The sequence below is a fragment of the Phragmites australis genome, chromosome 23 (genome assembly GCF_958298935.1).
Source record: "Phragmites australis chromosome 23, lpPhrAust1.1, whole genome shotgun sequence".
Lineage (NCBI taxonomy): Eukaryota > Viridiplantae > Streptophyta > Magnoliopsida > Poales > Poaceae > Phragmites > Phragmites australis.
Window position 1 is genome coordinate 20,845,742 of NC_084943.1, and position 14,342 is coordinate 20,860,083.

General features: G+C 39.3%; 1 protein-coding gene across 8 annotated transcripts; it reads left to right on the forward strand.

The window, feature by feature from the left end:
• Positions 1–2,011: 2,011 nt before the first annotated feature.
• Positions 2,012–9,165, forward strand: LOC133906788 (nucleobase-ascorbate transporter 3-like). Of its 8 annotated transcripts, none has more exons than XM_062348799.1 (17): positions 2,016–2,173; positions 2,316–2,441; positions 2,514–2,598; positions 2,862–3,077; positions 4,125–4,222; positions 4,331–4,507; positions 4,688–4,788; positions 4,882–4,957; positions 5,054–5,113; positions 5,231–5,427; positions 5,525–5,621; positions 5,722–5,808; positions 7,602–7,660; positions 7,908–7,999; positions 8,082–8,159; positions 8,329–8,489; positions 8,694–9,165. In XM_062348799.1, exons 4-17 carry the CDS (start codon positions 2,906–2,908, stop codon positions 8,919–8,921), a joined length of 1,683 nt encoding a protein of 560 aa, XP_062204783.1. In that variant the 5' UTR covers positions 2,016–2,173; positions 2,316–2,441; positions 2,514–2,598; positions 2,862–2,905; the 3' UTR covers positions 8,922–9,165. The 8 variants fall into 8 exon arrangements, with proteins under 8 accessions (XP_062204781.1, XP_062204789.1, XP_062204783.1 ...); XM_062348803.1 differs by having other exon boundaries at positions 2,865–3,077; XM_062348798.1 differs by lacking the exon at positions 2,514–2,598.
• The last annotated feature ends 5,177 nt before the right edge of the window (positions 9,166–14,342 follow it).

A 14,342-nucleotide genomic window follows, 5' to 3' on the forward strand; every position in this document is an offset into this window, starting at 1 on the left:
ATTTTACGAAGAAATTTTTATTTTTTTAGCATTTTAATAATTTCTCTTTACGGTCTCATCATAAAAAGATTATTAAAAACATTAACTCCAAGCTGAGATTCTCTTTCTTTTCATTTTATAAATATCTTTGAATGAAATTTATTAAAATAAAAAAATAGAAACGAGAAAAAGAATTAGAAAGAGAATAAAACGAAGAGAATACACTTGGATACTCTTAAGTGTGGCGATAAAGGTGAAATATTCGAGTTTGTTTGTGATCTTTTTTGGAAAAATTCCAAAAATAGACAACATACTCGATCGTATTTATTGAAATAGATAACATATCACCGTATTTACAAATTTAGCATGCATTCGACACATCATTTACCGAAAATGATAAATAATGTCATATTCGGCACCTCAGAGGTGCCAAATATCAACTGTATTCGGTACCTCATGTGTCGAATATGGTGAACAATGTCATATTCGGCACGAATACATCACATCTCTCCGTCTACTCCAGTGTATGAACAATAGCCACTTTGATTAAATTTCGTTTCCACTTACATTTAAAACGGTAGTCTTCTGTTACTCCAAAATTTTTAAATTTTTTTTACGCGTTCTATAATCCATGTGCAACACATTTTAATTTGATTCACGCAAAAATCATTTATATATTTTAAACTAAATTTTTTAAAAATGCTACTTCTATAACTTCCCAAAAAGTTTTAAACAATTCACTCATATTCTTCTTATGTGATGAACTAAATTATAAAATTATTTTCAGCCCTATGTTATAGGATGAAAAAAATGAGTTCCTTTATAATACTATATTTATATGTATTTTTATCATTTGAAGTGATACTCTTCTTTTAATTCAATTTGAATTCAAACAAAATTCAACCATCTCATTATTTTTATCCCGCTGATATGCTAACATTTTAACTACATTTATGAAGAACGGTGGGCGAGCTGGCGCGTCTGTTGAACTATCTCATTATTTTTATCCCCTAGTTTGCACCGTTCAAGAGACGTGCCAGCTCGCTCACCGTTCTTCAGAAATATAGTTAAAAGGTTAGCATGTCAATAGGATAAAAATAATGAGATAGTTAAATTTTATTTGAATTCAAATTGAATTAAAAGAAGAATATCACATGAAACGATAAAAATCATATAAATGAAATATTATAAATGAACTCATTTTTTCATCATATAACTTAGGGCTGAAAATAATTTTAGAAACTAGTCCATCACATAAGAAGAATATTAGTAAATTTTTAGATTTTTTAGAAATTTATTTGAGGCACTAACAATTGTTAGAAGTTATAAAAGTAGATTTTTTTTGAGAATTTTAGTTTAAAATATTTTTTTTGATGAATCTAATTAAAATAGGTTGTACATAGTTAAATTTTATTTAAATTTAAATTGAATTAAAAGAAGAATATCACATTAATGATAAAAATACATATAAATAGAGCATTACAACGGGCTGAAAATAATTTTAGAAATTAGTCTATTACATAAGAAGAATATTAGTGAATTTTCAGATATTTTGGGAATTTATTTGAGTACTAAAAATTGTTAGAAGTTACCAGAGTAGAATTTTTTTAAAATTTTAGTTTAAAATATAATTTTTTTAATCCAATTAAAATGAGTTGCATATAGATTATGGAATACATACAATTTTTTTTAAAATTTTAAATAATAGAAGAACATCGTTTAGAAAGAGAGCGTAAACTAAATCTAATAACATGGCTACTGTTTATGCAGAGTAAACTGAGAGTGAGGTGCCGAATTCAGATGATATTCGGTACCTCAGGTGATTAGATGCCGAATATAATACTGTTTATCATTTTTGGTAAATGAGTGCTAAATACATATATTAAATTTATAAATACAACAATATATTATTTATTTTGATAAATACATAGAGTATATTATCTACTTTTAATTTTTTTCTGGTCCCCGCAAGATTACAACCCCTGTTTGTCCTGTTGCTCCAGCTGCCGCTGGATATATAGAGAGGGCCATAGAAAGGAGATAAGAATAAGGAGAAGGTGAAGACTTTTATACTGACTGCTTCTTGCATATCTTTTCCCTCCCCCCTCCTTCTGTCTCAATTCCCTGGAACGTTCTCTGCTTGGTGGGAGTAGGGAGAGCTACGAGCTACCAGCAGCCTGAGTTTCTGAATTTTGTAAGCTTGTTTTTCCTATTTGTTTCTGGAGTGCTGATTTGGTTTTGTGGTACTAGTGGTAGCTAATTTGCCCTTATTTTATTGTGATGATGGCAAGTGTTGGTTTCTCAATCCTTGCATCCTTTTCACTGCATTTGTTTAGAGGTTGTTGTTGGAAAAACCATGCACAAATCTTTGGAGTGAAGCTCCCATCAACCATTCCTTGGTTTCGTTCCTCTGCTCGTCCCTTTCTTGCCAATCGTGGGGTAATAAAGAGGAATCAGCAAAGGTATACCCTTTTATTCCCTAAGATTTGTCCATGAATCTTCCAAGAAATCTGAATCTTTTTGCTTCCATGGAGGCCACCCTTGCTACATGCCACTCCATCAAGGTCTAGGTGTATGTTCATTCTTGCAAACTAGGGTGAGACACTAGAAGCAGCAAAGGTGAAATCGTGTGTCCTCTTTCCTGAGCAATCTTCAGAAAAAGTTGCCATTTTTTTCCTTTCTGAAGACGAAAAGGTTGCAGTCTTTGGAGTGCTGCTCTGCCCATCGGTTCCGTTGCTCGTTTCTCTTCCCACCAATCGCTCAAAATTGCTTCTTTTTAATTGCTGTCACTACGTCACACAAATCCGAGTGATTAATGGGAAGCTTCCAGGAAAAGGTGAATCTTTTAGGTTTCTAATTCGCTTCTTCTTTCTTGTGTGCAGCAGTCTGGTCGGAGAAGGCGTGAGCGTTCTCCATTGCTGATCCAATGGGGGAGACGAACCAGCCGCCGCCGCCGCCGGTGGTCGCCCCTCCGCCGATGGCGATGCCGATGCCGATGCAGCCCATGATGGGGCCGCCCGTTGGCGCCGGCGCCATCCACCCGCCCCACGAGCAGTTCCACCATCTCGCGTACTGCGTCCACTCCAATCCGTCTTGGAGTAAGGCACCCTTGCCTCTTCTTGCCTACTTCGCGTGCATGCTTGTTTTGGTGTACTAGAGCAGGGGAGTTCAATGCTTTTGCGTGTACACTGGTAACTTTTGTTCTGTTCTTGTACGTCATTTTTCTTATTCTCCTAAAAAAACTGGAAAATAGATTCGATGCTTTCAGGTGCACGATTTGATTTTTAGTGGCGCCTGTTGGGTTTCGAAATTTTGATGCTGAATGTTTCCTTGCAAGACTTTCCTAATCCAGCCTGTTGATGTATTCGTTTTGCGACTTCCCTCGGGTATAATTGAGTTCATTGACGTATTAATGTTGTGAAAGCCCCCTGTTATGTTTAAGAGAGTGTCGTTTACCCGTGCATATTTTGCTTCTCTGCAAGTAGCTATGCTCAGAATATGCTCAGGGGAAAATTGATTACATGTCCCAAAGTCCGAAGTTGATCATCCTTCGATCATATGTCCAACTAGTCCATGTGGGACATATGATTAAAGGATGTTCAACTTCGGATACATTATCAAAGGTTGATCAACTTTGAGACATATAATCAAATTTCCCCCTCAGAATAATGTAGCCTCTGATGGGAATAGAGTAGTATGTTCAGTTAGACATGAAACTTAATGACTTGAATCATTCTACCAATTGATATAGAAAGAAATGGTTGTTATTTGCTTCATCGATAAATTGTTGAAAAGGAAACATCAAGTATCCTAAATTCCTAGTTTTTAGACAATCCGATGAGCTAATTTTGTACCTAGCCATTCCGAAGCTGCATTTGCTGCAGTATTTTCAGAGTTTCCTTTTAGATATCATATACACTATCTTAGATTTTTCGATTAAGGAAGCTTTTATTGAACTCATACAATCACATCAAGTTGATACTCCCGGCCTCTGCATAACCAAGATGCACACAGCCATACACTATCTTAGATATTTATGTATGAACTGCACTGCTGGAAATCGAATGACTCATGTGGATTCTAGACATGATTAGGATATGAAAATTTTGTGCTTACTAAATTGCTATTGTTGCCATGGTCTTCAGTTCAGGTGGCAGCACTTGCATTCCTTCACTATCTTGTGATGTTGGGCTCTACCGTCATGCTTGCATCAGCTATTGTTCCTGCAATGGGTGGTAACGCTGTAAGTGTTCATTTCTTTGGTTATTAGTTGCATGTAATCACACATAAGTATAATTTCCTTGTGAAGATTTAGTTTTTTTTTTCTTCACATTTTGCTTGTTGCTGACAGGGGGACAAGGCTCGTGTTATTCAAACGTTCCTCTTTATGAGTGGCATCAATACACTGCTGCAAACACTTATTGGAACAAGACTTCCAACAATTATGAATGCCTCCTTTGCATTTGTTGTCCCAGTACTGTCAATAGCCAGAGAAATTGATTCAAATGACTTTGCAAATAATCACCAGGTAGAGTGGTGCTCATTTGCTCAAACTTACATTTTTGGGTTTAAAGTGGATGCTTATCCAGTTTCCTTATTTAGAGTTTGGGGAACTTTGTTTGGAGCAGGATCAATTCTTTAGGATTGACTGATTAAATATTTTTGACATTGTAATATAAATATTTGTAACCTATTAGGGCGTTTGCAGAGATTTGTCCACACAATGAGAACAACACAAGGGGCTCTGATTGTTGCTTCTATCCTCAACATGATTCTGGGATTCAGCACAGCATGGGGGGCATATGCCAAGTATGCATCTTATAGTACCTGTTCTTAGAGTGCAAATACTAGTCCTCTGACGATATATTTGTCAAATTGACATTCAAATGATTTTATTTGCAGGAAATTCAGTCCTGTAATAATGACCCCTGTTGTTTGTGTCGTTGGTCTTGGACTATTTGAACTTGGCTTTCCCCAGGTATCATTCCTGTAATATTACATCAAAACTAAGCAGCTTATTAGAAAAAAAAAGAGAAATGGAAAGGAACCTTATAATGTTTGATTGTCAATTTAGGTTGGGAAGTGTGTGGAGATTGGGCTGCCAATGCTAATTCTTGCGGTGGTCGTGCAACAGGTAATGGCTTAAACTCTGTCAATGTATTTTGAGGGAAACATCTGTTTGTAGCCCTCTATATCAATGTTATGTTATGAAACTAGCTAGAAGACCAACTTTATAATATGCTGTTTGCAGTATGTGCCACATTACTTCAGCTATATCCATGAACGGACAACCTTCTTGTTTGAGAGGTATTCTTTGCTTCTTTGTATCGGCATTGTGTGGGCCTTTGCGGCTATCCTTACTGCTGCTGGTGCATACAACCATGTTTCACTAAAGACGCAGCAGCACTGCCGCACAGATAGGTCTTACCTAATGTCATCTGCACCATGGTATGGTTCAAAAAGATGATTCTTATAAAAAGATTTCAATAACTGTATTTTTTAAGAAGCCATTTTTAATCTACTGTTCGCATGCATATTCCTGTAGGATCAAAATTCCATACCCCTTCCAATGGGGTACACCAATATTCACCGCGGGTCATTCATTTGGAATGATGGGTGCTGTACTTGTTTCAGCCTTTGAGGTTAAGACTAAGGCCTGATTGTTTTCTCATATTTCTTTATATCCTTTGCCATATCTTTTTTGTTTGGTATTCTTATTTCTAGATGTTATGTTCTGTGTAGTCAACCGGAGCACACTTTGCAACTGCTCGTCTAGCCGGTGCTACACCACCTCCAGGTCATGTCCTTAGTCGAAGTGTCGGCTTGCAGGTTGAACCTATTCCAGAGTTTGTCTTAAACGGGCTAGTGTTGTTACACTGTTTATTGCTGTTGTAAATAAGAGCTCTGTTTTTTTAGTCTGACAGTGGATTTGGGAAAAAAAAGCTCTTCTGTTAATATATGTTTTACAAGTAATTATGAGTCATCAATTTTTGTTCTAGAAAAATATTCTGAATGATTTTCCTTTGTTACTTACCAAAATGCTTTGGTGCGTGGATCTGCTGTATAGCTCTCAGTTTATATATGGATTCAGAAAAGGGATTCATTCAGAATATTCTGAAAATGGATTCAGGAAAAAAAGCGTTTCTGTTAATTTATCTTATAAAAGTAATAAATGAGACATCTATTATGGCAACGAGAGAGGAACAATGGATACAAGGGTAAGATAGGGCAGATCGCCCTCTAATCCCAGGCTTCTCCCGTAGACTCGAGGCTTTGATCGATGCCAAGGGCAGATCACCCTCTAATTGCCGGGCTTCTCCTGCTGAGAAGAGGCTTTGATCTAACCATCTAGGCAAAAGCCCTTTGCTAAATTCTTTTTGCTTGCTTCCAATGATCCACGGCTGCCCCTTTATATAGAGGGAAAATTACAATTCAAATTCTAACTTACCTAATTTATCTAAAGTTGAATTGGAAACTAATCAAACTCTATCTCCTAATCAAATCCAGCTTATCTCCTGCCCATAACAACTAGATAACTTGTCTAAACTAACTTGACTCTTTCCATAACATTATACCGCTCGCCGATGAGCTGTGGTGGTGACCATGGTTGTCGTCCTTGGTGAAGGCCTCATGTTGATGAGTGGCGGCATGGTGCAGTAGGAGAGCGGCGACGGTGTGGTGCAACAAGTTGATGGCGGCAGCTTGGTGTAGCAGGAGGGTGGCGGCGGCGTTGTGCAATAGGAGAGCGGCGATGACGTGGCGTAGCAGGTTGATGGCGGCGTGATGAGTAGGAGGGCGGCGGCGGCGGACAGCGTGGAGTAGAGTAGCAGTTGTTGCAGGTGGGAGCAACAGTGGCGTAGGGAGTAGCGGCGGCGAATTTATTTCATTTTTTTGCTTTATGGCGGAAAACAGAGTAGGGCAGCACAGGAGTTGGCGCCATGGTTTGTGGTAGTGGAAGGAGGTGACGGCAAAACAGAGCAACAACGGTCGTGGAACAGAGCGGTGGCGGTGGACACAAGATAGGTGGCAGGAACACCGTCTCTGATACCAAATAATATGGCAACTAGGAACATTGGATACAAGGGTAAGATAGGGCAGGTCATTTTCTAATCCCGGGCTTCTCCTGTAGACTCGAGGCTCTGATCGATGCCAATGACAGGTCGCCCTCTAATTGTCGGGCTTCTCCCGCCGAGAAGAGGCTCTAATCTAACCATCTGGGCAAAAACCCTTTTCTAAATTCTTCTTGCTTGCTTCAAAGGATCCGCGGTTGTCCTTTTATATAGAGAGGGGAAATTATAATCCAAATCCAACTCCAAATCTTAACTTACCTAATTTATCCCTAGCTGAATTGGAAACTAATCAAACTCTGTCTCCTGCCCATAACAGCTAGATAACTTGTCTAAACTAACTTGACTCTTTCCATACACATCAGATTTGGTTCTTTGCAAATATTCGGAATTTTCATATCTTACTTACCAAAATGTTTTGACTGGTGGATCTGTTTTATAGCTTCTAGTTTAAGCCCTTACAGTCTAATGTGATGTGATCATTTCTTGTGCTGTATACTTGCTTTGACTCTAGTACAAATTTTTCCGGGCTCCTATTAAAATGTTTCCATGCAGGGCATTGGGATGTTCCTGGAAGGGATCTTTGGTGCTCCAGCTGGTTCATCTGTATCCGTGTAAGAGAATCTTAGCTTTAATCGCCTGTCTGTGGGGTTATTTTCTAGAACATATTTAAGCACTTGCAGTTTCCACCCTCCTTCCCAAAAATGTGTGTAAGTTCTTTATTATAATACTATACTAGTTTCATTGCTACTACAATTCATCTGAATGAGATCAATGGATTATTCTTAAAGACATAGTTACATGTAACTACTTGTTCTTCACCTTTGTGAAATGAAATCATTCTCTGTGTCTATAATGCAGTGAAAACATTGGCCTTCTTGGGTTGACGAAAGTTGGAAGTAGGAGAGTGATCCAGATATCAACTGGATTTATGATATTCTTCTCCATATTTGGTAATCTATTGTTCTTGTCTTTGGTTGCCAAAGAAAAAAGGGGAACTCTTTTGCTCAAATTTGTGAACTTCTATTCTTCCAGGGAAGTTTGGGGCCTTCTTTGCATCAATTCCATTGCCAATCTTTGCCGCAATTTACTGCATCTTATTTGGCATCGTAGGTGAGTCAGAATTTCCTCCTTGGGTCCTTTTCTAGATGAACTCTAGAGTCAAATTTTGGTAAGCATCCGTCGTTCATAGCCTACCCCAACTTGCTTGGGACAAATGCTTTGTTGTTGTTGTTGTATCCGTCGTTCAATAGTCTAATCAGTGAATTCTCGTCGATGTCAGCTGCTGTGGGAGTCTCGTTCATGCAATTTGCCAACAAGAATTCAATGAGGAACATCTACATCATTGGGCTTTCATTGTTTCTTGGCATCTCAGTCCCCCAATACTTCAGTGAATATACTTCATCTGCTGGCCGTGGGCCTGCCCGGACAAATGCAGGATGGGTATATTCTGCATTCCCTTTTACATCTGTTATATGCGCAATCCTTCATACTCGCATCATCTTTATACTATCTGCATGCATTGTTTGCATTTTTTTTCATTGCCACATTGGTGCACTGTAACTAGATGCCTTCAGTTATGTCAGGTTGCATCTTGAACTCTGTATACATGATCTTTGACATCAAAATCTATCTGTATGATTGCAGTTCAATGACATCATAAACACAGTGTTCGCGTCTGGCCCAACAGTTGCGCTGATTGTCGCATCTGTTCTGGATAACACGTTGGAAGCTAGGGGCTATGAGTCTGACCGAGGGCTCTCATGGTTCACGCCATTCCTGCACCGGCGGAAAGGTTACTCAGACCCGAGAAATGAGGAGTTCTATAGCTACCCGATCAGGGTTCATGATTTCATCCCGAGCCGATTTCTCTGACTCCTCATGAGTGTTTCTGCTTCTGTGCATGTAAATCTCCTGTGACCTGTAGTGATTGGCATCTACTTTCTGGTGGGATATGGTACAAGAATATTTAGGACTTTTGCTTTATTTTGGGCTAAGAATCTATTACATGATAATGTAGAGTTTTCTGCCCGGCTGTAATGTTTTGGGAAAGATTACTAAAGAATAGTACCTCATTTGTTAATCACGATGCTAGAAATGTTGATGAACTTCTATTTCATGCATTGGTTTACTTCAACCCAACATAAAGCTTTTGGTACTTGATCTGCCAAGCAGATGCTAGAATTTTGCGCTGGAATTTGACTTGAGACATTCCGAGAAGGATCACTGATTTGGTCTCAGCTTTCACGTGCTCCATCAGATGTCCCTGAAGGCACCGAAAGATAACTTTTAGCCTGAAGACGCTGAACTGAGCTGTTTATTGTTGGACATGCTGTCGTTGGTGCACATTTAACTGTACTGAGCAGTTTATTCTTGAACATACAGTGGTAGGTGAACATTTAAGGGGTATTTGTAAATATCTCTCTGGTTTTTTATTTTTTGCAAGGATGTCACTCGAATGACAGTTTTAATGTTATTTTTGAATTTTTCTAGTGGTAAGCTTGCAATAACACTAGAAATAATAATTTCTTTACAATTGTCCCAACATTTCTGAACTGTATAAACTGAATAATGCGATAGTATCAAGTAGTACATCCAGATGTTATATTTTGCTCTCCTTTTGGCCCATGTAAGGGCAGCTGAAAGAGATGAAGTGTTGCAAGCAGAAAGAGACGAACATTTCTTCATGATGGAAAGGCTGAAGAGAGATGGCATATTCATGGAGGCCATTCTATGGTAGGCTTAGGAGGCATCGGGAACTCTCCGGATATGATTTCGACCCCGCGTAATTTCTTGCCTGTTCTTTCTACTCTTTGAGAGTTCTAATGAAAAAAGGACAAGATTGTGGTGCAAATTTTGATTGGAATTCCTAGCTGCATCTTGCAGTGTCATTAAGATCTTCATGAGGTCTTCAGTGCGTCGGATGGGTGTAGGTTGGGAGCCATGAGGAGACTTTCTTGTTAGTGGTGCGACGGATCGTAAGTTCTTACCTCCCGGTTTTTTTCCCTGAAGAATTTCTTCAGAGAAAACACACACAGGTAAAATGTAAGTAACAATTTATTGCATCTTGCAGCCCACAGGAAGTGCTCCTTGCAGCGGTGTCTGGATCAGCACCCCGTGTCCTTGCCAGCGAGCTGTCATCCGAAGATCTGGCACCATTTTCGAGGAAGCTGTGAGAATAGTTTAGGTTCAAATCAATAAGATAACTCATCACACTAGCTATGACGCAATGTAACAAAGCCCCTACCTAAGGGACGTGGATGATGAACAATAACATGCGAGACGCGCCTCTACCTAAGGATCCGATCTGGATGATGAACAGCAATATACGAGACGCGCTCTAACAATAGCGATTTTCCTGTTTACATGAGTATTATAACATCAAATCTTATTCATCAATTTGAGATCGAACACGGTTCATAATGTTTTGAAGTCCCAATAACTTTAATTCCTAAAGTAAGAGATCCCGATTCCTAAGGATCAGCTGCTGCCTGCATGCTAGGTTTTCGAGGCAACGGCCAGTAGCACGGAGGGAAGAGTAGCGGATTTGGTCAAACTAGAGAGATTAACCTTAGGCAACCTACCTAGCTGCTTCTGCAGTTCAGAACGGATTTCAGTATGCATCCCAGCATTGAACGTGAAATCTTGAGTATGGAATTTTGCTGGACGCTTCGATATTGTAATCGTTGTCTCTGTAAATTTTCTCAGTTTCTTCGATAGCGATTTGGACCATTGGAAAATGATTTACTGCGTGTTCAGAGATTGAAACGATGACCCCGCACCATTACTATTTCATTAATTTTATTTTCTTCTCTCTCTTACGAATCCTTTTGGGTCTGAAATATTTTTGGGTGCTATGAAACTTTACACAGTGTCCCCTTCATGGGCTGAATACTTCTCTTTTTTGCTCCCCCTCTTCCAAATTTATTTGAGTTTGAAATTTCAGGATGATGCTCGAGCACACTCCCTCTGCCTCTTCCAATTTTTGAGGAATTTTAGGTGGTGATTGTGAACGCATGTAAGCGGTTTTCTTGTGGTCAGGGTTTGAAACTCCTGACCAGCTACCATGAAATTTTCTCCTTTTTGCTTCTCCCTCGTCAAAACGTATCTAAATTTGAATTTTGTTGGGTGATGCGTCTCCGTTCCCACCTACGCGAAGCTGTAATGTTTAATCACGTGCGCAGTTCCTTATTTTTTTTTTATGTTATGGAGTATTTGGACAACTAGAAACAATTGGATCTAAGATCTTTTCATGAGTTTGTTCTGGTTCTCCATAGATCAAAAGCAAGCTACTTCCCTCAGATCAAAGAATGCCTGGAATCCATCTCCTCCTGTTTAGTTTCTTTAGTTTATCTTTTTGTCTTTGTTACATCCTCTTATTCCATAATATGCTACCGAATAACTATCTAATTCCTCATATATCATCAATTGTGAGTATAACGTGTGAGACTTAGACTCATATTGTTACGGACACAACAATGACATATAAAGAACATGACAAATTATTCAGTGGCAAATCATGAAATCTCCCTATATCTTAGGATAAATCAGTAGGGGCATGCGCCCCCTGTTTCATTTAAAAGAACAAATGCAATGGCCAAAAAATCACTTGGACTTGCCAAAAAATCAGGCACTTACAAATACCAAAACCATATATAATTGTATATCAGAAAACATTTCTCCAGAAAATCACGCCCTTGTCCTTTTCCCCGTATTATATTTACGCGCCCATGCAGTGGCCGGTGCACAATGAATATAATTGGGCTTGCAGCGAATAATTGCATGGAATCTAATGTATACGTCCCCATGTTGTATTGGTGGTATGTTTGGTCTATAAAAGAGCTGGGAATGAAAACAAGTGCTACGAGACGAGTATTTCATGGACTCAAACCCCAACGACTTGCTGCCGTAGGCTTGGGAGACATCAGGAGCTCTTGCGTTACATAGTGTATTAATCTGCTCCAAAGGCGATAATGTTGTTTCACCATCGCTGCTCTTCCTCTTCCTCTTCCTCTTTCCCTTCGCTTTTCTTTTTCAACCCTTGGGGCTAAACATTGGTTTAATTCAGTCAGCAGGCAACATGCCGGAAATGAAGTTGTACATATAGTCAGAAGAAATGTATGTGTTCCTTTATGGATTTCCATAAAAATTTAGATCGATGAAAAAATTCTTCTAATTGATTTAGACATGATTAAATATTATCTCAGAAATTTAGCGAGAACATTGCTCAGCAGTTGAGCTAATTTCTTCTGTTCTCCTTGTAAGTACTAAACAGCATATATAGTGCATTGACATTAGGCCCCGAATGATTGCATGGAATCAGATAATACATTTCCGGGCATGATGCGCACAAAGTACACTCTCTTGATCAGTCTATAAAAGGTATGAGAGTAGCAGCTCAGACAGACAAGAGTGCTCATGGCGGGTGCAGGACTGCAGGTGTCTGAGATGTCATGCACTGGTGACTGGTTACTTGCTATGGTAGTAGTAGAGATGGGAAGCATTGGGAGTTCACGTGCTACTCACACAAAAATCAAGTGTTCAAGTCTTTTCTTTGTCCCTTTTGCTCCAGGAAAATCAACAGAAAGAATCAAACCGGAAATTCTTTAATTGAAGATAAAATCACATTTACCATGAAGACCGGGTTATTCCACACAAATGAACAGAATCTACCAGCCAATGTTGTTGCTAAGTGCGTGCAAGACTGTGCTAGCTGCTCATCATTTGCTAGATGTACAAAGAAGAGCCATATGGAAGTTTTATGCCCAGATGTATGTTTTTGGGAAGGATTACTAAAGAATAGAACCTCACTTATTGATCACTTTCAATACAATGCATTGGTTTACTTTTACTCAACGTATGTCTGTTGGTACTTGATCTGCCATTTGATTGAAAAGAGGGAGTAGAGTTAAAGTTTTGTGCTGAAACTTCACAAGAGTTGAGTTGTTCAGAGTTACCACCTAACCTTATCTCGGCCCTCCCATGCTCGATGAAGATGCTTTGAAGTACTGAACCGAGAAGTTTACCATGGAGCATCAGTAGTGGGTGCACATTTAATTGAATTGCAGGCACTGAATAATGCAAAGCAATAAAATGCTAGTGCATTTCTTATGTGATGTCCTCTCTTTTGCTCCATAAAAGAGCACCTGAAGGAGCACAACACATTGTTGCGACCTGAGAGAGATGAATGCCTCTTCTTGGTGGAAAGAGAGATGAACTATTCGAGGAGGCAATCGCAATTCGTCGCTGTGGTTGTAGGCTTGAGAGGCACTGGGAGCACTTGTTTCGCGACATCATAAATTGTTAATTACCCAACCCTTTTGAAGTTTTAATGGAAAGACATAGGTACATACAAACTTTGCTATTAGCAACTTCTTACCGCATCCCATCCAGGTCACCGGCCGAGTTCCTTCATGGGGGTCTTTGATGCGTTGGGATACTTGGATTTGGATGGCCCTAGTTACCGAGGCATCATACAACTTCCTTGTGGCACTTGCAAGGCATAGTAAGTTTGACCTCACCAAATTTTAGTTGAGACTCCTGAGAATTTCCATGGGGGAAGATAGATGTAAGTGTAATTTGTTGTTGTACTTTGCAGGCTTGCACCGATTATGTCTTCGACAGGGAAGTGCGGTTCATCGTCCACGTCCCAGAGTGGTGGCAGAGAGTTCAACGCAGGGTGGCTAAGGACTCACATAAAGGGTTCAACTCCTATGTGATCTTGGTAGACTGAAGTCTGTGTGGAAGCACAGGAATCGGTGTGTATTCGATGATGTGCAGCCTCGGGTGCAAGACATCCTTCGAGACATTGCTAACGAGTCCAAGGTGTGGCGTTCGGCTGTGCGAGGGCCATGGGAGCTCTACTACCTTGATTTGTAGCTGTGCAGCATTAGGTCATCTTTCTGTATCTGTGGCATGCATGTACACCTAAAAACTAACCTTGTCGTAGCCATAGCTTTGTAATTGAGCGGTTTTATTCTCATAATATAATGATACACAGTTCTTGTGTGTATTTGAGGAAAAAATAGAGATGCTGAAATGAGCTCAATATCTCAGGGTTGTTCTTTGAAAGTTTGCCACTTTCGCGAAGAAGTCATGAGAACATTTAAGATATCTTGACTATACTAGTAATGGACGTTGATATGTGTCGAATAATCATACAAAATTGATTATATATAGAACTTGGATTTGTATTAACGGTACATGTGGAATCCTAGTATGACTCATGTAATCATCCCTCCTCATAAATATGATAGCAAAGTCGCTGTTTGTAATCATGACGATATAGAGACAGGT